Source organism: Protopterus annectens, chromosome 13.part0 (assembly GCF_019279795.1).
Source record: "Protopterus annectens isolate FY-2018-M chromosome 13.part0, PAN1.0, whole genome shotgun sequence".
Lineage (NCBI taxonomy): Eukaryota > Metazoa > Chordata > Ceratodontiformes > Protopteridae > Protopterus > Protopterus annectens.
This window is the reverse complement of record NC_056747.1, coordinates 742,048,817-742,075,913: the sequence shown is the minus strand read 5'-3', so window position 1 is coordinate 742,075,913 and position 27,097 is coordinate 742,048,817. Positions and strand designations below refer to the sequence as shown.

The window sequence follows — 27,097 nt, the reverse complement described above, 5'->3', positions numbered from 1 at the left end:
TAGGGAGATCCCTCACCCAAAATGCCTGGGCACCGCACCTCTGTGATTGTGCGATGCAGTGTACTGACGGTTTAAGAATATGTCGGACTGCATCCTTTAATTCAGTAAATTCATGAGATACACGTCATACTACTAAAACACGAAACAACAGAAAGTTATTCCCAAGACCCAACCATCATATTAGTATTAAAAGATTAACATTAACAATAGGCAGATCTGAAGACGTTTGTAGCAAAAGCACTGTTTAGGACATCTCACGATTTTTGGCCTTTTAGTTTATTGAGTCAAACATGGATATATTTTTTAATATGAAATTTGTTCTAATATAGTTTATAATCTCCTCCTTTTATGTAACTAAGCATTCTAAAGACAAGACATTTGTGAGCTAAAAGGATTTGAAATCATGATTCACATTAGTCCAGCAAGTTTTCATCTTGTAACCCAACCGTATTTTATTTTATTTTATTTTATTTACTACACTTATTTGATATTTATTTAAGATTGCTATTTAGGCCATGTTTGTTTGTTAACTTTGGTATAACAGTAAATCAAGCCTGAGACTCTGGACTAGATCTATATTTTGGTGTACTACAGGACTTTCAATTCAAACTAGTAAAGGGAGAGAGCCACTGGCAAATTTTAAACTTCTATGACCAATGATTTGTACATTTTTATCGACTGATGACTTGATCTTGTTTCAGTCATTCACCCCATATGCCCACATTCCTAGCTTTTACTCTGTAAGAAAAATTGTAACTGTACTTAAATGTTTTTTTGTACAACACTGGAATACAGTGCTCATCTACCATTAAACCATTTTCTATTGACTACGGTATCCAGAGTCTTTATTATAGTTCTGTCCAATGAATTCAGTAGTGTATAATTTGTGATCCTTTGATGGTATATATTTTTGAGACCGTTCAAGCTTGACTTTGTTTTTTTATTTTGGTGGCAGTGATTTTTCCTAGAACACTTGTTTTTCTTAGCCTTGTAAAACCGAAGCTGGCAAGGATTTAAATCTTGAATATTCAGGGGCTTCACCATCCTGATTTTTCTTCATTTTTCTAGTGACTTCGACATTCCTACATCATACATTGTCAACACTAAACTTCACCCTCCTGTTCCTTTGTCCATCAAGGTATTCCTCTACTCTACATACGATAAATGGCTTTACTCCATTTTTCACTGCCTGACCCACAAAATAAAAGCAGACAGGAATAATCCCCTCCTAAGCCACAGAACTTCCTAAAAACTGAACTGTATCTGCTTACTGCTGGAAATGTTTCTATGTTCAAAAAATGAAATGGGAATATCAGTGTAACACATCTGATGCTGCATTACAAAAAAAAAAAAAAAAAAACTCAAGGCAACTACCCATCCCCAAATCTATGACTACTACTAAGAAGCCTCACTGTTCTACAGACTATAGGTGCACCATAAATACTACAAATGAAACTTTAACCAATCCCACCCCCAGCTCACTTCTTCTTTTGGCTTTTCCCAGTTAGGGGTCGCCACAGCGGATCACCTGTCCGCTCATGATTGGCAGTGGAATTTTACAGTGTCGAGTTGCCAGCCCGGCACCCAACCTTCCCCACAGAAGGCACACATATGCATGCACTCATGCCTAGGGCCAATTTAGAGTGTCCAATCCACCTACAACTCGTCTTTGGGATGTGGGAGGAAACTGGAGCACCCAGAGGAAACCCACACGACCACAGGGAGGACATGCAGACTCCGCACAGAAGGCACACCCACTGAGGATCGAACCTGAGAACCTCATGCTGTGAGTTGGCAATGTTAACCGCTGCAAAAACTGCATATCTGAAAAAAACATTACTCCAGTGTAGCAGCAATGATCTTTTTACAGGCCAGGATGGTTTCTAAAGCACAGCTAATGCCGGTTACTGCTTTGCCAAGAAATAAAATTCACTGCCCCTTATCTACAATAGATTTCTGAACCAATAAGTGAGGAGCTTCAAGGTACCAGTCAAGCAAGCAGAAGTGAAAATTGCAGGATACAAGTTAAAAAATGTATTTCAGACACAGAACAGGACTACTGGAGGTAACTCCTGTATTTTTTTCCCTGGGAACATTTCAATATTACTAAAACAGTTGTGATTATGTTAGAACTGCTCAACATACGGTATGGCAGGATGATACTGACTGTTTGAAATTTAATAATGGTAAATGATTTAACAGATGATTACTAATTCAGTGGACAGTTCAACTGGGGTCAGTTGGGGGGGGGGGAACCTGAAAGATTAAACAGACACCTGGCAATTGATTAAACTGAGTAGACATGATTTTCTGCTTGGCTAGGTAAATTTAGATTGCTTTGATCTGATATGGCTATACTTCTAAGATGTGATATAACTGAGCTTAATGTCGTGGTCATTTCTATCACTGACAGTTTACAATCCTTCAGTGAGGCTGGGTTGTCTTTTTTTTTTTTTAATACACCATCTCGTTATACAGGCAACATCTTTGTATGTATACAGATAATGGACAAAAGGTGAACGTGTTTCTTTTTGAAGAGAAACCACAATGAACACCTTTTGGGGCCCTTGATGAACTGGGGGCTGAAGTCTAGCAGACAACATAAGCCATTCCTTGGAACCTAAGCTATATGGGTTGTATCCTGTCAAGGATATAACAGCAAGCCTGCTTCCAAAGCTTTAGGGGTACCTTCTGCTGTAATAGTTTACTTAAAAAGCTGTATATTTTGTAACTAGGTATGCCTGCTGTTACACCCAAGTTCATTAAAAAAGTGAGTCCTTGACATTACAAGTCATGTTCTGAGTCTCAAAGTATACAAATGGGAGTTGGTAACTAGAAGAATGTAGACTACAAATGCTGGTAAAGTCTTGTGGATGATGTGAGCTACCATTACAGCAAGTCTTTAGTGACCTGTTACCTCTAGTCCTCTCTGGGGCAATATAGGAGTCCCTAATTGTTGGACCGACTTTGCTAGCCCTGTCCCTGGCAGGGATACTTTGCTCAGCCTTCTAGTAGTAGCATGACATCTTAAGGGTGCTTTTCTGCCAGATTTCCTGTAAAGGCTGTATGTAGTCACAATGAGAATTTATTAATTTTCTCTGTTGCCCACTTCTCTTGGATAACAGATTTTAGAATTCATATAGTATCCATAGTCTTATATTGCGGTGGTGGTGCTGCGGTAGCGTTGTCGTCTCACAGCAAGACGTTGTGCTGTTCGATTCTCAGCTAGAACGTCTTCTGTGTGGCGACGTGTGAATTGGCGTACCTTCGTTGAAGGTTGTGCGTCAGGGCTGGCAAACTCGGCACGTAAAAATGTACTGCCAATCATTAGCGGACCGGAGTTCAGCTGTGGCGACCCCTAACCGGGAAAAGCCGAAAGACACAAACAAACAATAGCATCCGTAGTCTTATCCTGCGACACCCTCCTTTAACAGTGAGGAGGCTAGAACAGCTCACCACCACTATCATGAAGGGCTTGTTCCCAGTATATACAATCTTAGTCTAGTACTAGCTGAGGTTACCTTATGTGCAGAGGAGGCTTTGTGTTACTGATTAGGGTACCTATCTGATGTTTCTTTTGTGACAAAGGAAAGGTATTATTGCATATTTACTTGGCTAATAATGTCATTGCACCACCAAGGGGGTGTGTCTTCATTTTATCCTGCTGTAATCTTTTCTCAAGGCAGCTGAGTATTTTTGCAAATTTAATTTAAAATTTGGGAAGGGTGTCACTATGAGGATTCTGACTTTTCTTCTCACATAGAGGGATGGCTGAGCTTAACTGTGTAACAGAGAGTGATGATTAATCTTCTGGTATGCCAGCCATGGAATTTAGCATTTTTGATTTTTTTTGTGAATTATTGCCAGTTTACAATAATGAGAGTACCGGAATTTACTGTGGAAGATCTCCATAGGAAATGGTAATTTGCTATACATAGTCACAGTTATGTGTTTACATCTGGGCTAAGTCTGAAATATAGGCCACATGGATTAGCACTCCACCCTGATCAACAAACCTCAATAAATGCTGCCCTGCAGTATGGCCATTGGTACTTTTCTGTGTACATGCCTTGTTAGTAAGTGGTAGTAATGAAGGCAGAACTAGCACAATATTAATGGCAGATAAGTAGTGCGTACCCTCCTCTCCAGGCAAGTGACTAGATGATAGTTAAACATCAAAACCGTATTGTAACTGTCATTGAGGAGGTACGTGAGGGATATCTGAAAAGTAGCAAGGATAAAACCTAAGATATGATGGATTGTGGAAGCAAATGAAAATAGGTGGTGATAAGGAGATGCAAGAGCACTGCAGACTGACTCCTTTTGTTGTGGTTTGCAGGTGTGGGAATACATGCTGGTGGCAGGACTTCAGATGGTTTTAACATGCAGTTTGGTGTAAATCACTTGGGTCATTTCCTCCTGACGAACTTGTTGCTGCAGCGTTTGAAAGAGTGCAGCCCAAGCCGTATTGTGGTTGTTGCTTCAAACATGCACATGTTTGGGAAACTGGACTTCAATGCTCTGAACCCAGAAAAGAAGGGTTTTATACAACAGGTTCGATCTTACAGTGACAGCAAACTTTGCAACATCCTGTTTGTACGCGAGTTGGCTAATAAACTTGAGGGAACAAATGTGACCTGCTATGCTGCCCATCCAGGTATGTACATTTCTGTGTCCTTTTATAGTGCATTGTCACTGTTTACCTCCAGTAGTCCTGTTCTGTGTCTGAAATACATTTTTTAACTTGTATCCTGCAATTTTCACTTCTGCCCAGGTGGTTATAAGTTTGTTTAGAAGTAGTCTTGTGTGATAGTCCTTTGGTTGAAACACTTAAGGGTTATCACATACCTGCTGTGTGTCTCTGTGCTTTTGCCTCTCAATCATATTATTCAGAATGAGGTGTAGATATTTAAGAGTGAATATATGGAGGGTGAGGAGGAGTAAAAGGTGGGACAACTCTGCTGGGACTGAATAATTTGATATATGTGATTGGCATTGCAGCTGCCCTTTGACAGCCAAGGCTTCTTTTGGTAAGGTATAATTAACAGTTGACAACAATAATACAGTAGGCAAGAAGTTACCAAAACTATTAAATTAGTGAATAGTTGTATATACTTTTGGATACATATTGATTTATAATTCTTTTTTTTAAATGTTGTGCTCTCCAAAGGTGGCTGCCTCTAGGCGTTAGAGAACTAAAAACTACAAATAGTTGAATTAAGCTTGTTTATTCAATGTTTTTCTTGAGTTGATGAGTAAGAATGTTGTCTGCTAGTTCTTGTTGAAAGAGATTGGTGTAATCAAAATTCTGTAACAGAGAAGGTGGTTGTGAGTTTAAATGGGGTTGCCTTGATGTTCTACATTACAGTAGTAGAGTCTAAAAAGTCTTGACATTGAATTTTGTTAATGTGGTAAGTAGTCTGGAAGCACCAGCTCTGGCATAGAGAGGTAAAGACCAGTGACCCAGGATACCAGAGTTCTGTTAGTGACTTGCTTCCTTGCTGAAACTGGCATGAGAAGGGAGGATTGAAGTGGCTTAGTCTGCTCCACCTCTCAAGGAGGGGACAGGAATGTAAAGCATATACTTGGGGCACCGTCTCATGATGAGGGTTCCTGGTGGAGACTGTAGACCATATTGGAGATCAGGCTTCAAGGGGAATAGAGTAACCTTGAGGGGGGGGGTCTATATTACATTGAAACGCCGTAACATTGATCACGTCAATGCCAAGTGTTCAGCGAAATTCACTTCCGCGATTCGCTGAATGCTTGGGCAAATATGTAGTTGGCCAACTACACAGTGTTGCCCTTTTCTCCACTGTAGTGCGATCTCAGAGTTGGTATATTTAGTTAGGGTGGGTGTGGGGGCCGCAGCCACTCGCATGGGTGGGTTTAGTTTAGTTAGACTTGATTCTGTTGCGTTGCAGGGCATGTATTTATTTGCCAGACAAGTATTCAGTGAATTGCAGAAGTGAATTTTGCTAAATACTTAGTGTTCAGGTATTTGATGTTACGGCGTTTCAACGTCGTAATATAGACCCATCTTGAGGGGCTGCATCACTTGCTTGAGTAAGTCACATGCCCTACATTAAATAAGTAGGTTGCTTGGCATGCAAAGTGGAGAATAGGGCTTAAGGCAAAAACCTGATCCTCCTCCTCACAGATGAAAGTCCTGCTTCTGGTTTCCTCACCTCTTGCTGTCCAAAGAATGAGTGAGCAGTGAAGGAGAGGTCAGTGGTTAGGAGGGGATTTGGCTCAGAAATAACTTGAGGTGATGTGAACACCTGCTTGAGGGATCTCAATTTCCATTGCAATATAAATATAACATGTTGAAGGGATAGGTAGGTATCAGAGAATAATGCTTTACTGGGAATTGTCTTACTGTCTGCATAAAGCAAAGTACTTTTGTTACTCTGTTCAGATGTAACCTGGGTGAATGAATTGGAAACTGTAAACTCACCCTTGGTTTGGTGTCCATATCCCTCATGGATAGGAGCACCAAGTAACTATACCATTATATCCTTATTCTGCCCATCTATAGGTTATTCATACACAAACTGTAAGGGCTAAAAACTACAAGGAGAATGTAAGGTTAGGCTGTTTAACTTCCTTATAGATCAGTATCATGGTAAGTACCTGATACATGGTAACTGGAATAACAAAAACAGATATTGTAGCAATTGTGAAAACTGGGGATAAAGTTATCTGTGGCAGGGAGACTTGTATTTGTGGAGTATGTCTACATGGGTGTTGCATTAAACTATCATTTGCATATTGTGGATGTGATAAAAGAATGTAAATAGATGATGCTAAAATTTATCTTTCTTGTCTATTTCTAAGGCATTTTTGTAATTTTGATACTTTGGAGGAAGCTGTTATAAAAGTAAAAGAATCAAATGTAGAAGCAACTCGAGTGCAAGAGGATCAAAAATATTAGGAAATTATTGAACTGAGTGATAGATGTTTCAAGAGAGATAGAGGACAAAAGGGGGTAGACAAATTAGGTTAAACAGAAGAGAGATGTTTTGTATATGCATTGTGTCCCAGGAACAAGATTGTGAAATGGATAGTGGAGTGCCTTGTGATGTCATAAATTGAGCTATGCTAGGGATTTCTTATGCTTGAAAACAAGTTAATGAAAGAGCTGGGATTGGAACTTATCCCCATCAGGAGTAAGGATAGAAGGACTTTGCATCTGAAACTTTCACAGGCTACCTATCCTCTCCCTTTTTACCCATATTGCTGTGTGAAAGAGAACAGTTTTTCAGATTTGTTTCAGTATGTGAGATTGCAGTTGCATTTATAAACTGCCATAGGCAACAGTTTCTGTTTTTATATTTGATGTGTATTTTCAGGTTTCTTATCAGGATTTTATTGACACCAGTTTCTTTATTACCTCTGTTGCTTTTAACTGAACTCATCTTTTTTGAGAAGGTAAGCATTTGCAGATTTATTTGTTTCACCATCCCTTCACTGTTCATTTGCTTTTGTAAGATTCTTTCAGATTCATAGGCTAATAGGCAAGTACTAGGCTAGCTGCCCTTGTGGGCCATGTTAAGCCTAGCCAATTCCCCCTCTTGTGCTCTAAATAACCTATCCTGTTTGGTTATAGATTGGCCTTACCCATCCCATGGTCAATAGTTATATAGTTTGCATAATGAGAATTACTGGGATCATACCATAGATAATTTGAGGGGGGACCCATGCATGGGCTGAAGCATTTAGGAGATGCATCTGTCCATTATTAGTACAGGGGGCAGTCCTGGAGTAAATTTTCTGTTTCCCATCCATAGGTATAAATTGTAGTTATAAATGGACAGGTTTGAACTTTGTTTTCTGTGGATGGGAAGTCTGTTCCATAGCAGCAGTATCCTCTGCAAAATAAACCTGTCCCTCCAAACCGTTCTGTTGATGTTGCAGAAAAGGTTTAGATCCCCAGACCAAGTATTTCTGATGCCATTTTGACTTGCTCATGTGTAGTAAATTCATCAGTAATGAGTCGGAAAATGCCTCATCTGCCAGACAGAGGTAATTTCTTAGTCTGTAGCATACAGAGTATAGTGACAGGGCTTTGAGTCAGTCCATGTAGGACATGTTGTTTAGGCCTTATATCCTTTTAGTAAGGTTTCTCTGTGGCCGTTCAGTTGTTGCATGTGTCTGGACAGATACATGCCGAAGGGGGCATTATGTTCAGTGATTGGCCTAATGAGGGCTAAGTAAATGGGGACAATGACATCCATAGAGCTAGACAAAGTCCCTTTGTTTATAAGATGTGCAATATAGAAGTACTTTCTTACAATAATAAACTAACTTTCTTTGCCGCGGGTATTTTTTTTTTCTCTCCAGTGCAGTTACGGCAGTTCACATTTCCCAATATTGGTGGGAGACTAATGGTGTCCCCCTTTCTCCACATATCCCCAGTGAAATTTGTAGTATGCTTATTACTAACTTTAGCCATTATAAAGGGACATTCCATGGCTGCTGCTGCTCTGTTGTTTCTGGGGGGCTTCTGTTTTATTTCCAAAGGCCTAATTTCCTTGTGCCCCTTATCCAGATATTCAGGCTCAGATAAGTATTCACACATCTCACTTTCTTAGGCCCAGTGCAGTTTATTAGTATGATTCTCTCTCACTTGATAGGACTGCTTCAGTTTTGTTGGAATATGTAAACTGCAGTCTTATTCTTAACAAATCTGTTTCAGCTTAAAATTGTAACTAGGCATCCTCCTACTGTACAGTTTTGTATTCTTACAGAAGTGCATGGCGGTAGGTTAGTGGTACTTTGTATAGCGGCACAACAGATAGCATTGTTGCCTCATGGCAAGAGATTCCCCGGTTCGATTCTCAACTGGGGTGCCTTCTGTATGGATTATGCGTGTCCTCCTTGTGGTTTGCATGCGTTTCCACCAGGGGCTCTTGTTTCCTCCCACATTCCAAAGACGTGCAGTATGTGGACTGGGCACACTAAATTGGCCATAGGTATGAGTGTGTGTGCGAGTATGGTGTGGAAGAACTACCACAGCAGGTCTAGCCACCTGGCAGTGTAAACCTTGGCTCTAGATTGTCACTGTTGAAGTGACACCCCTACCCCATGTGCAAAAATGGGAAAAAGGGGATATGGATGGATGGGTAGGCACTGTTTGTCAAATCTTGGTTGTATTCCTGCTTTGCCCTTGGTCTTGAACAAGAAAGATTCATGATGGTAGATATTTCAGATTCAGGTATACTTCCATCCCATACATTCTTTTAGGGCATACTGTTCATAGGTTCATAGGTTCATACTAGACTATCTGCCCTAGGGCATTTATAAGCCTAGCCAGAATGTGTTTGGCTTTCGCCACCCATTTTAAATTAATTTTGCTATGCCTTTTTTTGAGGTTAGTATACTGTACCTCTGTCTAACAGTGACACAGAAGTGATAGCCTGGGTAAACCTACGATCTCCCATCCACTCATCAAGATTCCTCTTGAAGAGAGTCAATGTGGGACTCTGCCTAACCTGGACTGGGATTTTATTCCAGAGTGAAGGGAGCCTTTGGGTTATGAATCTGTCCCTCCAGCATGTTTTATTTATTTCAGTGCTGAGGTTCAAGTCTCTCGAGCGTGTAGCTCGATGGGATTTGGATTTTATGAGGTGCAGCATGTCCATTAATTCCGGGTTGGACATGGCTTTATACATCAGGCACAGATCGCCTCTGAGCAGGCGGTATGCCACTGAGTAGAGCTGGAGTTTCTTTAACCGGGCAGCATATGGCATCTGTTTGAGCCCTTTGATTTTCTTGGTGAGGTACTTTTGGGGTCTTTCCAGTTGCTGCAGGTGTCTGGTAAGGTACATCCCAAAAGGGGCATTGTACTCAATTATGGGCCTGATGAGGGATGAGTAAAGAGGCACGATGACCTCCCCTGATCTAGATGTGAATCCCTTCATGATTAGGTGGGCTGTATAAAATGTTTTTCTAACCACTTTGGCCATGTGGTTGTCAAATGAGAGATTGCTATCAACTTGGGTCCCCAGGTCCCTAATGACTTCTTCTGTACTTAATGGATTACCACCTATGTGGTAATTTGTGGGCACTTTGTTTTTGCCAAAGGGGATGACTGTACACTTTTTGGCATTTAGCTTGAGGCCATGGCTCTGGCACCAGTTGTCTGTTTCTATGAGGCCCTTTTGGGGGATGCTTGTGTCGGCTGCAGAGTTGATTATGGCGCCCAGTTTGCAGTCATCTGTGAACTTGGTCAGCCACAGTCCTTCCGTGTTGGCCTGTACCGCCGAGAAATATATACCGAACAAGAGAGGTCCCAGGACTGAGCCTTATGGGACGCCACTTGTAACTGGTTTGGAGTCTGACATGGCTCCAGCAATTCTAACCATGTGGGTTCTGTCCTTGAGCCAGTTTGCAACCCATCTAGTGACATAGGGGTTTATATTTAAGCTGGTGAGCTTATCTATAATGCCCGAGTGGGGTATTGTATCTAAGGCTTTTGCAAGGTCCAGGTAGGCTGTGTGGACCACCTTCCCCTCGTCAATGGCCTTGGTGACTGTTTCAAAGAAATCGACCAGGTTTAAGAGGCAGGATCTGCTCTTAACAAAGCCAAACTGGGTAGGATCCAGTGTCTGTAGGGCCCCAATATCTTTATTTATGAGGTCCATGATGATCCTTTCCATAGCTTTGCAGACCAAGCTAGTCAGGCTTATGGGGCGATAGTTTCCAGGATCCGTTGAGGCACCACCTTTGTGGAGAGGGACCACTGTTGCTGTACGCCACTCTTTGGGTACATTTCCTGTAGTAAGGCTAAGATTGAACAGTAGTTTTATGTTTGGGTTTAGCTCTTCTTGGAGTTCATGTAGGACGCAGCCCGGGACACCATCTGGTCCCATTGATGCTGTGTTTTTTGCTTTGGAGAGGGTGGCTCTTACCTGAGTATCTGAGATGTCAGGGGGGCAGCACTCTGTTGGGATAGATATTTGCCCTTTTGGTGTGGGGGGGGGGGGGGGGAGAAGTTTGCACGGAACCTGTCAGCTAGGATGTTGGCAATGTCTGTGGGCTCAGTGTATTTTTTGTCATTTTGGACTAATTCTGAGCATATCTGGGAAATCCCACCCAGGTTCCTAACATAACTAAAGAAAGCCTTGTGATTATCCTTAGTGTCCTGTGCAATTTTTCTCTCGAAGCTGGCCTTAGACGATTTTATGAGTGCCCGTAGTTTTTTGCTAATACTGATCAGAGATGCCTTCCCTTTTTGGGATTTTGCTCTGTCATGTAGTAGCTTCCTCCTTCTATTGTATAGTTTGTTTATGGCTGGGGTCCACCAGACAGGACGTCTGGCTTTGGAGGATTGGGTCTTGGTTTTATTTGGAATTGCATGATCCATGCATTCTTGAAGGTGTTCATAGAATGCGTTTATAAAGGATTCTGCGGTCTGGGCCGTATTTTCCACAGGCCCGGGGGCTTTGAAGGATTTCGCCTCGGTTTTGAGGAGTGTGAAATTTGCTTTAGAGAAGTTTTTCACTGTGGTTTTCTGGGCAGGGGTGGGGTTGGGATGTGAATATCCAGTGAGATTAGTTTATGGTCTGATCTTACCAGTGAGGGATACACTTCTGGTCTGGAGCATAGTGTCCCCATGTTGGTGATGATCGGGTCCAGTATGGTTTCCCCTCTTGTGGGAGTGGTAACAAGTTGTTCCATAGCATTTGAGTTTATAAATTCTAGGAACCTTTGGGCTAGGGTGTTGGAGCTAGAGTAATGCTCCCAGTCTATGTTTGGGTAGTTGAAGTCGCCCAATATAATGGTGTTTGGAAAGACCTTCATATTTTCCAGTATTCTCAGGAAGGCCAAGTGGGGTTCCTGTGTTTGGGAGGGTGGTCTGTAGCAGGCTATAAACTGGAAGGCAGTTTTACCCACAGTTAGTTGCACATGGATAGTCTCTGATGCTTCGTGCTGTGCCACCAACCTGGAGGTGTGGGTATCTTTGACAAATATTGATACTCCCCGTCCTTTTGTGGTTCGGTCCAAGTTTTGGGGCCTTAAAAGCATGGTATGAGGTATAACCTGGTAGTGGTGGGGTGCTCTCGGGAGCCTTGAACCAGGTTTCTGTTACTGCACAGATATCGATGTTCTCCATGCTAAGGAGAGTTACTTAGCCCTTGTAACCTTTCCATTCTAGGTAAGTTAATCAAAAGCACATTTTGGGTTTACACTGCATCATTATTTGTTGGTATTTATAGCTTTATTATAATCATTAGGGAGATTTCCACATTCCCACATTCTCACATCTCATACAGGATGGAGCTCTTAGCCTCCAGACTGGCCATGTTTCTGCCAGTCTGGTCGAGTTGACCTTGCTTCCTGAAGTCTGTCAAGTCTTTATGCTGTCTAACTGGATGTTTTATTCCAGAGATATATCTACCCTTTAAACACTTTCTCCTTGTTTATGGAGAACCTGTGACATTGACTGTACTTCAGCTTTTCAGATGCAGTTTATGTACCTTCCTACACCGATTTTTAAGCTCAGTGTCTCTCTTGTCCATGCCACTGGGACATCTATCTTGCACTAGCCTTCAGACAGTCCTCGCACAGGACACCCCAGCCAATTCTGATACTTTACCAGACACCTAGATTCCCCTGAGGAGTTTATCACCAAAGACAGACTTTGATGAAGGGGTGGGGACCCCCAGATCTTCACCTGAAGATGTCTCCTTTGGAGAGATCCTGGAACTCCTTAAAAAGAGAGGTGGATGGTCTGCCCAACACCCTTCCCAGGAGGAGTAGGTGTTTCTACAGACTTTCTGGACTGGTCCAGTTACATATTGGGTGGTCCCTCCGGCTGATGAGTTGATCAACCTCATCTCACTCTGAGCTGTTAAGTTTTTAGCCCCACCCAAGGATAGAACCCACTGGAGCAAGGGAGTCCCAGTAGGTGTCATGGTGGTGGCAGCAGACACCAAGGAAGAGCTTACAGAACAGAGCTCGTTTGTCCACCCCCCTCACCCCCCCCCCAATAGGGAATCTAGAGCCTTGGACAGGTTTGGCAAGCGCATTTATGTCTCTGCAATCTTCACCCTTCATTCGCTGAATTATCTGGCACACTTCACTAGGTTACAGAGGGATTTGACCAAATAACATTCCAAATCTCTTTCAGGACCCATGCTTGTGGGGGAGCAGAAAAACAACTGGCCACTCTTCCATCTCGTCCATGAGGCTGATTTCTAGTGCAGCTGAAGGTTCGTGTAGGGATGTAAGTTCAAGCATTGCGGTCAGGAAGCATGCCTGGATGCAGCGGAGCCCTTCAAGTTTTCGTTCATCAGTGCTTTTTCTGATGGATCATCCTTATTTGACCCCAAGGTTAAGGAAACATTCTCCAGAAATCCAACCTTACCTCTGATACTTTGCCTCCATCTCCCAGGAAACCTGATGGGTACTATAGAGTACCTGACTCCCACAAATTCCTCTTTAAGAATCCTGCTCTGAATCCAGAGACCATTTCCCAGGGACCCAGAGACATTAAGGCTACAGCGGCCAAAAGTCCTACCCCTTCGGACAGGATGGGTTGCCAACTGGCTCACGGACAGAACCCACATGGTGAGTTGTGGGAGCTAGGTCCGACTCTAAATCGGTTACAATGGCATTCTCCAGGGCTCAGTCCTAAGACCCCTCCTGTTCGGCATATACTTAGAGGTACAAGCAGGCACAGGAGGACTATGGCTGACCAAGTTCGCAAACGACTGCAAACTAGGGGCTATAATTGACTCTGCGGCTGACACAGACATCCTTCAAAAGGGTCTCACTGAGACGGATACCTGGTGTCAAAATCATGGCCTCAAGCTAAATGCCAAAAAGTGCATAATCATCCTCTTTGGAAAAAACAAAGTACCCACAAACTACCACATAGGTGGTAGTCCCCTAAATACGGAAGACGTAATAAGGGATCTGGGTATCCAAGTAGATAGTAATCTCTCCTTTGATAATCACATTGCCAAAGTGGTTAGAAAATCCTTCTACATGGCCCACCTAATCACAAAAGGGTTCGCATCCAGATCAAAAGAGGTCATTGTGCCCCTCTACTCATCAGACCCATCATAGAGTACAATGCCGCATTTGGGATGTACCTGATAAGGCACCTGCAACAGCTGTAAAGACCACAGAAGTACCTCACCAAGAGGATCACTGGCCTGAAACAGATGCCCTATGCAACTCAACTGAAGAAACTTCAGCTGCACTCTGTTGCATACCGCCTACTCAGAGGTGATCTCTGCCTGACATACAAGGCCATGTCCAACCCAGAATTGATGGACATGCTCCACCTAAAGAAACCATGTTCCCTCGAGCCACATGCTCTAGTGATCTAAACCTCACCTCAACAATAAATAGGACATGCTGGATGGATAGATTCCTGTCCCATACACTACCCATGCTTTGGAACAAGATTCTAATCTATATTAGGCAGAGCTCCTCGCTAACACTCTTCATGAGAAACCTTGAGTGGATGGGAAAAAAAGTTTACCCCTGGGATCACTTTAGTGGCTCTGCTGGACAGAGGCACAGGGAACTAATCTAAGGGGGCGGCGAAAGCCAACACATTCTGGCTAGGCTTATAAATGCCTTCGGGCAGATAGCCTAGTACCTATCTATGAACCTATAAGTAAGCAGGATGGAAGGATTTTGTCTGCTGTTGAGATCTATTTTTCTACTCCTCAGAGGTCCTTCTCCCGGAATCAACGAGATGAAAAAAGTTGTGGTTTCACAAGTCCCGAGGACCTTTCCAGGACTCGCAAGAAAATAGTTCTTCCTGGGGCAGAGGGGGGAATTCCAATGGAAGATGCTGCCCTTGCAGCAGAGGTGACCTGCAGAACCAGGGCTTCAGAGATACTTTCTTCGATAAGTTGTACCGGTGCTCCTGAAGGGTTGCCCTGCTGCTGTACTCCAGAGGCAGTCAGGGGTGCTTATCTCTGCACTCAGAAGCCTGAGCATCTATCACAAAGGACACTTGGGTGCAGAACATCATAGTTATTTCATTCCATTTTCCCACCAAAAAACTCAAAAAATTTATCCTCAGTGTACCACCCAATCAGAGAGGGAGACAGCAACCTTGGAAATAGAAAAGCTGCTAGAAAAAGAGTCATCCAAAAAGTACCCCCAGATCAGCAAGGATCTGGAACTTAAGATTCTTTTTAGTGCCAAAAAAAGATGGGGGACTTGAGACCAATCCTGGTTCTCGGCAAACTAAACCAATATGTAAAATATTCAAAGTTCTGGGTGGTCGTGTTTCAGTCCATTTTGCCTGTGCTGCGAAAGGACGAATGAACATGTTGGATAGATCTTCAGGATGTGTGCGATCACATCAAAATGAACAGGTTCCCCAGAAGACACATTCACTTCCATCTGGGAGCCAGTCATTACCAGTTCAGAGCATTTCCCTTTGGCTTCACCACAGCCCCGAGGGTGTTCACCAAATGCATGGTGGTGGTAACAGCTCATCTGAGACTGCTGGGATATTCTGTGTGTTTCCATACCTAGATGACTAGCTACTGACTGCCCTGACCAGGCATCGAATTGTATAAGCAAGGGATTATTTGCTCCAGTTATGAGGTCACCTGGGCACCACATTCAGCTACACCAAATCACAACTTACACCTACTGAGACTCTGGAGTTCATAGATGCTCATCTAGTTATGATCAACCAGATAGCTTTGCTACCTCTAAGAGCTCATACCCTCAGATTTCAGGTCATGAAGTGATCTTGTGCACTCTTCCTCCAGCAATGCTAGTGTTACAAGCCTTAGGCTCAATGGCAGTAGCAAAAACTCAAGTCACGTAAGTCAAAGTTTCATATGTGGGTTTTGCAGTAGACTTTCAGTGCAGTGGTCTATTCTTCAGCTTCCCTTAAACACTCCAGTCAAGATCATGAAAATTTGTAGGGAACATCTTTCTTGGTGGAGTCATTCAAAAAACGTATCTCAAGGCCGCCCCTTTGTTCTCCCACAGCAAGTAGCCAGACTGTGTCATTTTAATAATTGGCTTAGTTTCTGGTGTCATTCTAAGGGGGTGCAGTATTTGTCAGCATGGAAGGAGATGTTCAACAGACTATGCTATTTTGCCAGGGATGGTCTGCACCTTTCCCCTCTAGGCTTTCGAATATTAGCTAAAACCTTGTCTTCCCCCATAGTACCTTTTTTTAGGCAATGCCAAACTGAAAGCACTTTTGACATAGCAAATCAAAACCAAGAAAGTCTAAAGGTATTACTGCTCAGTGCTAGGAGTCTAAACAAAAAAAAAAACTCCACTATCTAGAAGCTCTTTTTACCCTGGAGAATGCTGACATCTATGCGGTCACTGAGACATGATTTAAAGCCACAGAGAGCACACCAACAGTACTAGGTTATAATGCCTTCCACACATTTAGGCCAGCTACTTCACAGACAAAGCACTAAAGGTGGAGGTATCTCTATTAACATCAAAGATAAATATACTTCAAGGCCAGTCAAACAGGACAATGCACTTGAGCTGCTCCATGTTCAAATCACCATAGGCAAAATCCAATACCAATTCTTTGAAAGCTATAGGCCCTCCTTTATGACCCAGGAAACCCATACCATGTATTTAAACTTGGTAGAAACACTAACCATCCAACCCTATACCATATTTGTGGGTGTCTTTAATTACCCCACTATTAACTGGGAATCCTATATGACCCCAAACGTACATGCACAGAGATTATCTGGTCCAGGGAGTTTGTGTTTACAAAATTCAGTAATCAATACACCAACCAGGGGTGCAACCATACTGTTTCTGGTCCTCACTAATATGGGAGAGTGGTGCACAATCTGTACTGTAATGCCTTCCCTGGTAAGGTCAGACCACAATTTGCTCTCCTTTGAAGTAAAAATAAACCCTGGACCCCCTGCTAAACCTGGAGTATTCAGGAATTATTCTAAGGCTAACCTCCTGCTGTTAAGTGAGAGCCTGGCAAACTTTCAAGCCCCCATAAACTCTGAGAAAACTGTTTCCTATGCAGAATTGTGCACAGAAGCCCTGTACAAGCATGTTAACAGCTGCTTAGAGGCAGCTTTGTCCACCAGGAAGAAGTACAGAACTAACTCAAAACCCGCAAAATCAATAGGCTGTATAGCAGGAGGAAGAAAATCATGGCAAAAATTAGGAGGTGTAGCACAGACAACCACAAAGCATTCTTTAGCTATGTCTGCTACCTCAAAGGCAATATGCAGTTGTGTGCAGAGCTTATTTTAAATGGAGCCACCTATATTGAGCCAGAAAACATAGCAAACCTCTTGGCTGATAAATTCAGCTCCAACTTTACCCCCTGTCCCCCTTAACTGTCCCTCAGGAAATATCAAGTATAACTCCCCCTACTGTCACTAGGGAACAGGTCCTTAATGCTCTCTCTAAAACCAAGAACACTGCATCAATGAGTCCAAACAGTATCCCAGAATGCCTTCTAAATAGCGTGAAACATGACCTGTCAGGGCCCCTGGAATTACTATTTAACTGTAGCCTCCAAACAGGTTTCATGCCTCATGAATGGAGAAAGGCAGCAATCATCCCTCTGTACAAAGGTGGGCCATCTACTGACCCATAAGTCCCACTAGTCTTATATATAAAGCCATGTAAAGAATTACTATGGAGATTATCAATATAGATATAGTAATCCTCCAGACACTGGATCCAAGTTTGATTTCGTCAATGGCAGATCATTCTGACTCAACCTGGTGGACTTCTTTGAGAAGGTCACCAAAGCAATGGATGAGGGCAAAATCGTTCACACTGCCTACCTTGACCTGGATAAGACATTTGACACAATACCCCACTCGGGTATTGTTGACAAACTCAAGAGGTTAGGTATAAACCTGTATGTCACCCAGTGGATAGCCAACTGGCTCACAGACAGGACCCAGGAAGTTAAAACTGGGGAGTCCACCGCTACAAAGAGGCCAGTCACAAGTGGAATCCCTCAGGGATCAGTTCTTGGACCGCTCCTTTTTGGCATTTACTTCTCAGAAGTCAAGGCCAACATCAGTGGTTTCTGGATGACTATACATTTATAGATGACTGCAAATTAGGAGCTGTCCATGAATGTCACACTGACACAAATGTTCTTCAGGAGGGGCTGACACAGACAAACAGCTAGTGTCAGAGCCATGGACTAAAACTAAATGCCAAGAAATGCACAGTAGTATCCTTTGGGAAGTCTTCCATCCCTGGTAAATGTCATATTGACAACGCGCCTCTTAGATTTGACCCAGTAGTCAGGGACTTAGGGCACATACAGATGGTAATCTGGCATTTGACCATCATGTGTCTAGAGTGGTGAGGAAATCATTCTATGTTGCACAACTTATAAACAAAGGTATGGCATCTAAGTCCAAGAAAGTCATTGTTCTACTGTATTCAGCATTCATCATACCTGTCATTGAGTACAGTGCCCCCTTTGGTATGTACCTAACCAGGCATATCCAACAATTGGTATGTCCACAGAGGTTCCTCACTAAAAGAATATAGGGCATAAACAAAATGTCCTATGCAGACAGCCTCAAGACCCTATCCCTGTATTCTGTCTCCTACAGGCTTTTGAGTGGAGACCTATCCCTGGCATACAGAGCATTCTCAGACCCCACTCTGATGGACCTCCTCCATATCCAGAAAACAAACCGCACCAGAGTTACCTGTTCTAGAGACTTGAACCTTACCTGTGATATAAATAGGACCTGCTGGAGAGATAGGTATATATCCCAGAGACTACCACATCTATGCAACAGGCTCCCCATCCATGTGAAGCAGAGTTCCTCCCTAACCCAATAAAAGTGATACTTGGGCAATTGGATGAGAAACCAGAAATTCATCCCAGGTTTGGCACCTATGTCTCTAATGTACACCTGTAAATGGCTCATTTCCCAGGCCCATGCTTGCACATATCAAAGATATCAGAACTTGTCAGAGATTTGGGATGCATGGCTAGGCTTAAAAAGGTCTTTGTGGTCATTAGCCTAGTAAACATCTATAAGTTGAACACAGACCCCTCCCAAATTGGGTGAGGGGTATTTCTTGGGGAGGACAGTCCAAGGTACATGGTCCCTAGAGGAGGCCAATTTGCACATCAGTTTTTTGGAAATGAGAGAAGTCCTATTAGAGCTGCTGGCCTTTCACGATATTCTCCCCTCAGGTATGATTTCAATGCTAGTAGACATGTCAGTAGTCTGGTACATCAAAAAACGGGGGGACGGGACCAAATCTTGCCTGTTGTGTCAAGAGGCAATGGGGCATTCTCTTCTGTTAGTTTTCTTATGGCAACGCACATACCAGGGAAAACCAATGTGCTTGCAGTCAAGCTAAGCAGGTCCACTTTGATGCCTCATGAATGATCTTTCAGAGTGGCTGAAAGGATTTTCCATCGATTGGGCCAGCTATTTTGCCATCTTTTTGCTTCTCCCCTCAACAACAAGTGCAGCAGTTTCTTCGCCCTGGTCTTTCCACAGGGAGAATCAACATGAGATGCTCTAGTTTCATGACTGGACCTCTGGTCTCCTTTATGCCTACCCTCCATTATCCCTGATCCCCAAATTTCTACAGAAAGTATCCCAGTTGAAGAGCACGTCCATCATCATTGCACATTTTTGGTCTTGTCAGGTTTGGTTCTCCTTCCTGTGACCTCATTTTTTGCATCCACTTTGGCTACTGGACCCAAGTCCAGACCTTCTTTCTCATCCAGCAGGGCTGAAACACCCAGACCTCAATTGTCTTAAGCTGATCACATGTTTTCCAGTTCCAGTGATGGCTAGACAGTTCAGGCTTTCCTCCCGAGTTTGTCTTATTCTTTTATTTTCTCAGAAAGTTTTTACTAGGAAAATTTAAAAATAGAAAGGATTTACAGATTTGAGCACTTCAGAGAGACCTGGATCCCTTCTCCGCCCCATTCTCTGCAGTTATTGATTTTTCTGGCTTCCTTTTTTAACAATGGGACAAGTTATTCTATTGTTAAGGTTGAATTGGCAGCCATTTCTAATATTCACTCAGGTGAGAATTACTCCTGTTTGGCTTCAAAGAAGTTGTGAAGGCCTTTCTTAAGGGTACCCTTTTACTCAGGCCCCCAGTTAAAGATCCTTCTCCCCCCTTGGGATTTGCCTGTTGTATTGCTAGCTCTAATCCACCCTCCATTTGAACCTTCGGCTAAGATAGACCTTAAGTCCTTGTCTTGGAAAACAACTTTTCTGGTCACTACCACTTCTGTTAGATGAGTATCTGAACTACAGGATATTCTTACTTGACCTTCCATAAGGATAGGGTTTCCTTACACACAAACCCATCCTTTTTACCTAAGGTGGCTTCTGAATCCAACATAAATCAGGTCATAAATCTACCTCTGTTCTTTCTGAAATTCTCAAAGGTAAATACATTCTGCATCTTTTGCACATGTACAGGCAGCTTAAATTTTATCTGCACAGAACCCAAGATCTCAGGAAAACTGATCAATTGCTTGTATCCGTCTCCAAGAACAAATTGGATAAAACGGTGTCTAAAGTGAACGTAGCTAAATGGGTTGACTGATTATTTATAAACAAAGGATATACAAAAAGGGTAATCCTACCTAAGCCCCCCAAAGCACATACCACGAGGTCTATAGCCACTTCAACTGTCTTTTGGTCAAGGACATCTATAAATGACATTTGTGCAGCAGCCACTTGGTCCAATGCTCATACCTTTATTGCTCATTGCAAGTTAGACATACTGTCCAGAAAGTGGGCAGCATTTGGCTGTACTGTACACTGGAATATCCTTCTATAAGGACCACCCAAGGTTCATCTAGCTAGGGACTCTGTCCCTTCAGTTGATGAATGAATGATAACGGTAACAGTAGATACAAAAGTTATGTACTCATAACAATGCATCTGTGTTATCCATTTTCATTCTTCCTCAACATCCCACCCTCCAACCCCTTCCCTTTGTTCCTAATGAGACCTAAGGGATGTCCCTTTGGGAACCTGATTGCTCCCTGTTTGAGATCCAGCCTTTCTTAATGCTTCAGTCTTGCCTTTTCATAACGATATGGAGTCATACAGTTGTTAGTGCTAGGGCAGCAAACGCTGTCTGACATATGCCATGATAGTGAGGCATTATGGATAAAGGAAGGAGCTCAAGAGCTGGATCAGTGAGTTTAGTACAAGCGTCTGAGACTGATCCGAGACCCATCAGTTGAGGAAGAATGAAAATGGACAACATAGATGCATCATTAATGGTGACTGCATAACTTTTTTTTTTATTTCCCAGTAGATGTTTATCATAAGATCGATGACAGGTGAATTAGTGCAAGTGAGGAGAGCAGTACAAAGTCAGTGATTAGGGTGCCAAACCTTCAGAATGTTGAACTGTGTGCTTCCCTGCAAGCTTCAAGTGATCAATGGTCAGCTAACACATCCTGTCCAAGGAAAAGGAAACAAATTTTGACATTTTTCTTCTCTTGTATCACACAGAATACACTGAGAAGATTTTTTTCAGGCTTTTCAGTCTTTACTTTCTGTGTTTTTCCTGAATTTGAAAAGGAAAATATTTTCTCTTCTCTCTCAAATTCTGATTTTCAGTCTGAGGGACAAGAATTAGATTTAGATTTTGTTTCTAAAGTCCGTCTTCCATAGAATGAGGAATCGGACTGTGGGGATTTTTTTTCTTCTCATTTCCCACCTAGAGAGTCATCTTTTTTTTACTATTGCCAGAATGGAGGAGTTATTTCAGCTGTTCCTCCTGTTTTGCCACCATGAGAGGATATTTTCTTTGCAGCCAGCAATTTGCTCCCAAGAAATCTGAAACTATATAAGGTTCTCCAGAACCACAAATTTATTTTTTCACACCCTAGGTCAGACCTTGTAGTGACCTACCTGTCAAAATTATCTTCTGCCAAACATCATTTGTCAGCTAACCCCTGTTCTTTCTGACAAATAAGGAAAAGCCTTTGTTAGGTTTGTGAAGAAAGTTTATATGTTAGCCTTCAGAGTAGTGTTGTTTCTAGATCAGCTGCCACCGGGTTAGTGATGAGAGACATACCTCTCAACTTTTTAGCGCAAGAAATCTGGACTAAGCCTGAAATAATGGGGAGACAAAGGCCTAAAAATAAGGACAAATTTTAAATATTGCTCTTATAAAATGAAAAAGTTGCTAGAACAACATGATTTGTGTTAGCATTCATTTTCTGTATGAAGTCAGAAATTCAAACGTATGTTACTATTTAGTGACCTCACTCCTCAGGAATTTGACAGAAAATCACAAATTTTAAGAGGAGCAGAACAAAAATGAGGTAAAAATCTGAACATTCTGCACAAGTCTGGACATTGGAGAGGTAAGATGAGAAGATTTGGCTGTCCACTTTCCCACAGGATTTCAAGCTTAGCTCCGGAGTGCTTCCCTTGATAAAAAAAAGTTATTGTGCGGCCCTTCCATTGCTGAGATAATTAAAAGAAATGATGAAAGAAGGAAGTTAATTCAGGTTACCCAGATTCTCCAACCCTCTGTGCTAAAATACTGTTAAAACTTTCCTTCCTGTTCAGGTTCCTTTTATAGACAGCAATAAAAAAAAAAAAAAAAAAATACAAAATGGCAGGGGAGGTTAAAAAAAACATAAGATCCTCCCAAAGCCAAGAGCAGTCTAAAAAGGCAGACTGACTTTATGCCTCATAATGTTTTTCCCCTCCCCAACTTGGCATTCCAGTAAAGCATTCTCAAAGTCTAGGTCTTCTCTTCCCTCTTTGGTAGCTGACAACCTCTTGACACTTGTTTTTAGAATCATTTAAAAAAGCTACAACTGGCAGTGGGACTTCCATTTTCCTTTTCAGGGGATTCTTGTGCATCTACTCAGTCAAACCACCCTATTTCCTTCTAGATCATATGTTATCTCTGGGAGATATAGAACCTGTTCCCCCAGGTCAAATATGGAAAGGGTTATTTTTATGAATCTTGTGGTGCCAAAGAAAAGATGGAACTTTGAGACCTTTCCTAAATCTTTCTTTTCTAAACCTTCACATCAAAATCCCACATTTCAAAATGCTTTATCAGTAGTCCCTGTTACTTCTTATTCCACCTCTTAAGTTTTTTAAGCAACTCTGGATTTAAGAGGCTTATATTCCAATTCTCAAATATTTCAGTGTGTTATTACATTTTTCAGCCTGATTTACATTTTCAGTTCTCTCTCACTCATCTTTTGAGTTGTCAGCCGCTCCAAGAGTGTTTACAAAGTGCTTATCGTTTGTTAATAGCCCAGTGCAGGTTACAGGGTATTCATATTTATCCACATTTAGATTACTTTATTTTTGAAGATTCTTTTGTGAGTTGTCAAGGTTCTTTTGCTTGTCTGGGGTTTCAGGTGAACACAGAGAAGTCTTCCCTCATTCCATCTCACAGGATAGGGTTTCTGGGATGTCTCCCTGATAAATCACTCATGAGGGCTTTTTCCCCCTCAGCACAAAGTGGAATGTTACAAGGAATGTTTTCTGACATTTTCCATCTGGACTCTGGCATCTTACTAGAAATACCTCCGGATTCTAGGTTTCATGGTCTATACAATTCTCATGATTGCTTTATCCAGATCTCACATTAGAAGAATTCAGTGCTTCAGCAAATCAGTTTGCACTTAACACCAGCACTCCCCTTCTTTTCAAATTCCAGTCCTGGGGTTTGTAAAAAGGAAGATACTTTACTGGGTAAATCCTTTTTCCATTCTAGCTCCCATTCAGTCTGTAACCAGAGTGGTCTGAGACTTTGCATGGAGAGCTGTATCAGAGGACAGGGTGAAAATTCAGGGTCTGTGGAAGAAGCAGGAGAAATTAAAGCACACATGTCAAAGGAATGATGGCTGCAGTAAATGCTGTCAAATCTCTGAACAATCTTTGTAGTCTACTAGTAATCACAGACCATGCTACAGTGATGTGGTGCATAAACAGGAGGTGAGACCAGATCCTACCCCCCTTCCAGACTAGTCATGGTAGGTTGGGAACTAGTAACTTAACATATTCTGATCACCCAGGCTACTTGCATTCTATTGGACCAGCATGTTACAGCAAACCAGCTGAGCTGGACCAGGGCAGACTCTCATGGGTGAAAGTTACACCCAGAGGTCTTCCAAGAGTTAATCAAATTGTGGAAACACATAAAGTAAGATCACTTTCCTTCCATTCGCAGATGACAGTTAAAGAAGTTCCAGGACTACTTGCACAAAGGTCTAGAAGACAGATGCCTTTTTGTTCCCATGGACAGAGATGCTCCAGTATTCCTTTCCTGTGATAGCCAAGGTTGTTAAGATTAGAAAGACTCTCCATGGACGATACTGGTAACTGCATTTTGGCCTAGGCAATAGTGGGTATTCTTTGTAGTCATTGTTGCAGTACTAATCCTTAGGACTTCCTGCTGTGCCGAAGCACATGACTGGCCTGATGTCCAGAGTCTTAGCATCATCCCAAGCCAATGGATGTTCAATGACTGATTTCCAGACAGGGTATAAGAAGGACGTCCATCAGCACCATCTTCAGCTCTTTCTAGCCGTGCAGTCCAATGTGCTTCAAGTGTGCTTTATATGCTCACAGGCCATCTGTCGGCTTATGTTTCCAGAATTCCTGTGCTTCCAGACATATACGTATCCCTTTGGGAATATTTTCTTTTCTAATTAATATTCAAAAAGTTAATAACTGTTTGTCCTGTGGGAGATAAATCCTACATAAAGATTTTCACTTGTTTTGTTTGGGGCTTTAGCACATCTGTAACTGCTCTGAGTATCATAAGTTTTATGCCTAGCAGCTCATGTGCAGTCCTCGTCATAGACCACTTTGGTAGCATCACATCCTCAGACTTCTGCAGGTCCAGCAATCACTCCAGCCACTGGTGTGATCCTGATAAAGCAAAAAGCTTTAATTAAAAAAAAAAAAAGAAAAAAAAGATCTTCGGCAACATAAAAAATTACCACATTAACCTCAAAGTTGAACAAAAACTGTGGGTGACGCACTTTTGCAGTCTCCAGGACTGGCAATTGCTAGGCCGGAACCCTCTGGTGTGACCCTTCGGGAAGCTGCCATGGTTCCCAGCCTATCCATGTCCCACATCAGTCAGGTCTGACGCTGCTATTCAGGCATAAGCTTCTGAAAACGAGAAGTGGTTTTGCAAGGAGACCTTATGTCTCCCCTAACTTTTGACGTTCCAACTGAGGTTGCAGTTGGATGACTGCATACCTTAGCCGTGCTTGTTAAACGATCTGCAAGAAACCAAAATGCGTTCCCTCCTTGGCCTTGCCACTGCCTTCGGCCCCTATATCTCATACTGAAGCCCAGGATCTGGTCAAGATAGCTCAGGAATTCATGGCTTTCATTAAATCCAGAGGGCCCTCACAACCTTCTTCTGAGGCTCCTCTGAATAAAAGAACAAGGGAAGTAGCCTTCCAAGAGGGAGACTCTTCATCCTTGAAGATGAGGAAGAGCTCTCTTATTCAAGTCATTTACAACCCCAAACCTACCCTGACTCAGACTCTGATACTCTCTCTTCACTTTCCCCACCCAAAGACTTTTCCTTCAGCAACACATTACACAAAATTAAAGAAGCTTTTAAATGAGAAAGTAAGCAGTTCTCCCAGGCCAGACTCATTACTGGGAACTATTAAGCTTATCTTCCTCCTAGACCGTTGGCTATTCCTCATGTTCATATTTTACTAGATGATTACTAGATGATGGTTTTGAGGATATAGCCCTATATCCTGACTCCTTACCACCTGTCCCTAGGAAACCAGACATGTTTTACAAAGTGCTTTACTCACACAAGCATCTGTACAAAAGTCCCAGAGGTGATCCTGCTGTGGTCTCCACTGAATCTGCTAAAGAGGTTCCCAAAGGGCCATCCAGTATCCCTTACCAAATGACAGGGAGAGCAGACTACTGGACAGGTTTGGCACGTAAACTTGTACCCCTGCCTCCCTGGCCATGAGAGCTTTAAATTACCAATTCCATATGATAAAATACTTGGAATCACTTCAAGATAAAATGATAGCAAAACTTGATTCCGTGTCATATAGAACCTTGTACAAGGAGCTACAGAACATAGCTAAAGAAGCTCTGCATGTAGCCAGACAGTCGTTGAAATGTGGATAATGATGCCTTAGATGCTTCTTGCAGAGCAGTTGTCACAGGTTCAGCTATCTGCAGACATGAATGGCTCAGAACACAACCAATGTCACACCACATAAAAGCAGAGATATTGGATGCCCCATAGAGTTTCTGTTTGGACCAACAGCTGATCACTTCCTTGAGGAAACTAGACAAAAAAGGCAAACAAATGAAAACTGTCAGAGACTTCTGTCGGTCTCCAACCCTGAGGTACAGCAGAAAATACCTCTTTAAATCTTGGCCCTTTCCACCTAGACAAGACAATGGAGGCCTGTCCATGGAAAAAGACCAAGTCAATCCAAAAGATAGCAAGCAGAACAGCCAGAGAGATTGGGTGCTGCCAAACAGCACACCCAACACAGTGAACAACTGTAACTGTTTGCTACCTATTCTTCCCCCCACCCGGACCCCTGGTAGGAAGGCTTTCCCTTTTTCTTAAGCCAGTGGAAGACCATCACAGGGGATCAGTGGGTACTCAGCATTATGGAAAAGGGATACTGTGTCCATTTCAGGGAAATCTCCACCATTTATGGGCATACTAAGACCTTCAAGGAGCGCAAAAAAAACCTCTTACCCCAATTATCAAAATTTACTGCAGCAAGGGTCCATACAGCTAGTGCCCCCAGGTCAAGAGGAAAAGGCTTTTATTCAAGGGACTTTCTGGTCCCAAGAAAAGAGGGAACCTGAAGACCCATCTTTAATCTTTCAAGGCTAAATAAATTATTCTGTGTAAAAATTCCAGATGCTTACCCTGCAAAAGCTGCTACCTAAGATTTTTCAGGACACCTTCATTTTCACTATTGACTTAAAGGATGCTTACCTTCATGTTCCTATAGCAATCAATCATAGAAAATACCTACAGTTCATAGCCTCAGGCTCCCAGTTCCTCTTTTGTGCTCTCTCATTTGGGCTTTCTACTGCACCAAGAGTTTTTACAAAATGCTTGGCACCCTAGTAGCACT

At 42.5% G+C, this 27,097-nt stretch overlaps 1 protein-coding gene across 2 annotated transcripts in view; it reads left to right on the top strand.

Annotated features, from left to right (window-relative positions):
- The window catches only part of DHRS13 (dehydrogenase/reductase 13), a 321,157-nt gene that overhangs the window by 148,571 nt on the left and 145,489 nt on the right, over window positions 1–27,097 (top strand). For both annotated transcript variants that reach the window (XM_044054429.1, XM_044054430.1), the window contains one exon: window positions 4,340–4,657. In XM_044054429.1, coding sequence (XP_043910364.1) covers window positions 4,340–4,657 — 318 coding nt within the window. The remainder of the gene's footprint in view (window positions 1–4,339; window positions 4,658–27,097) is intronic.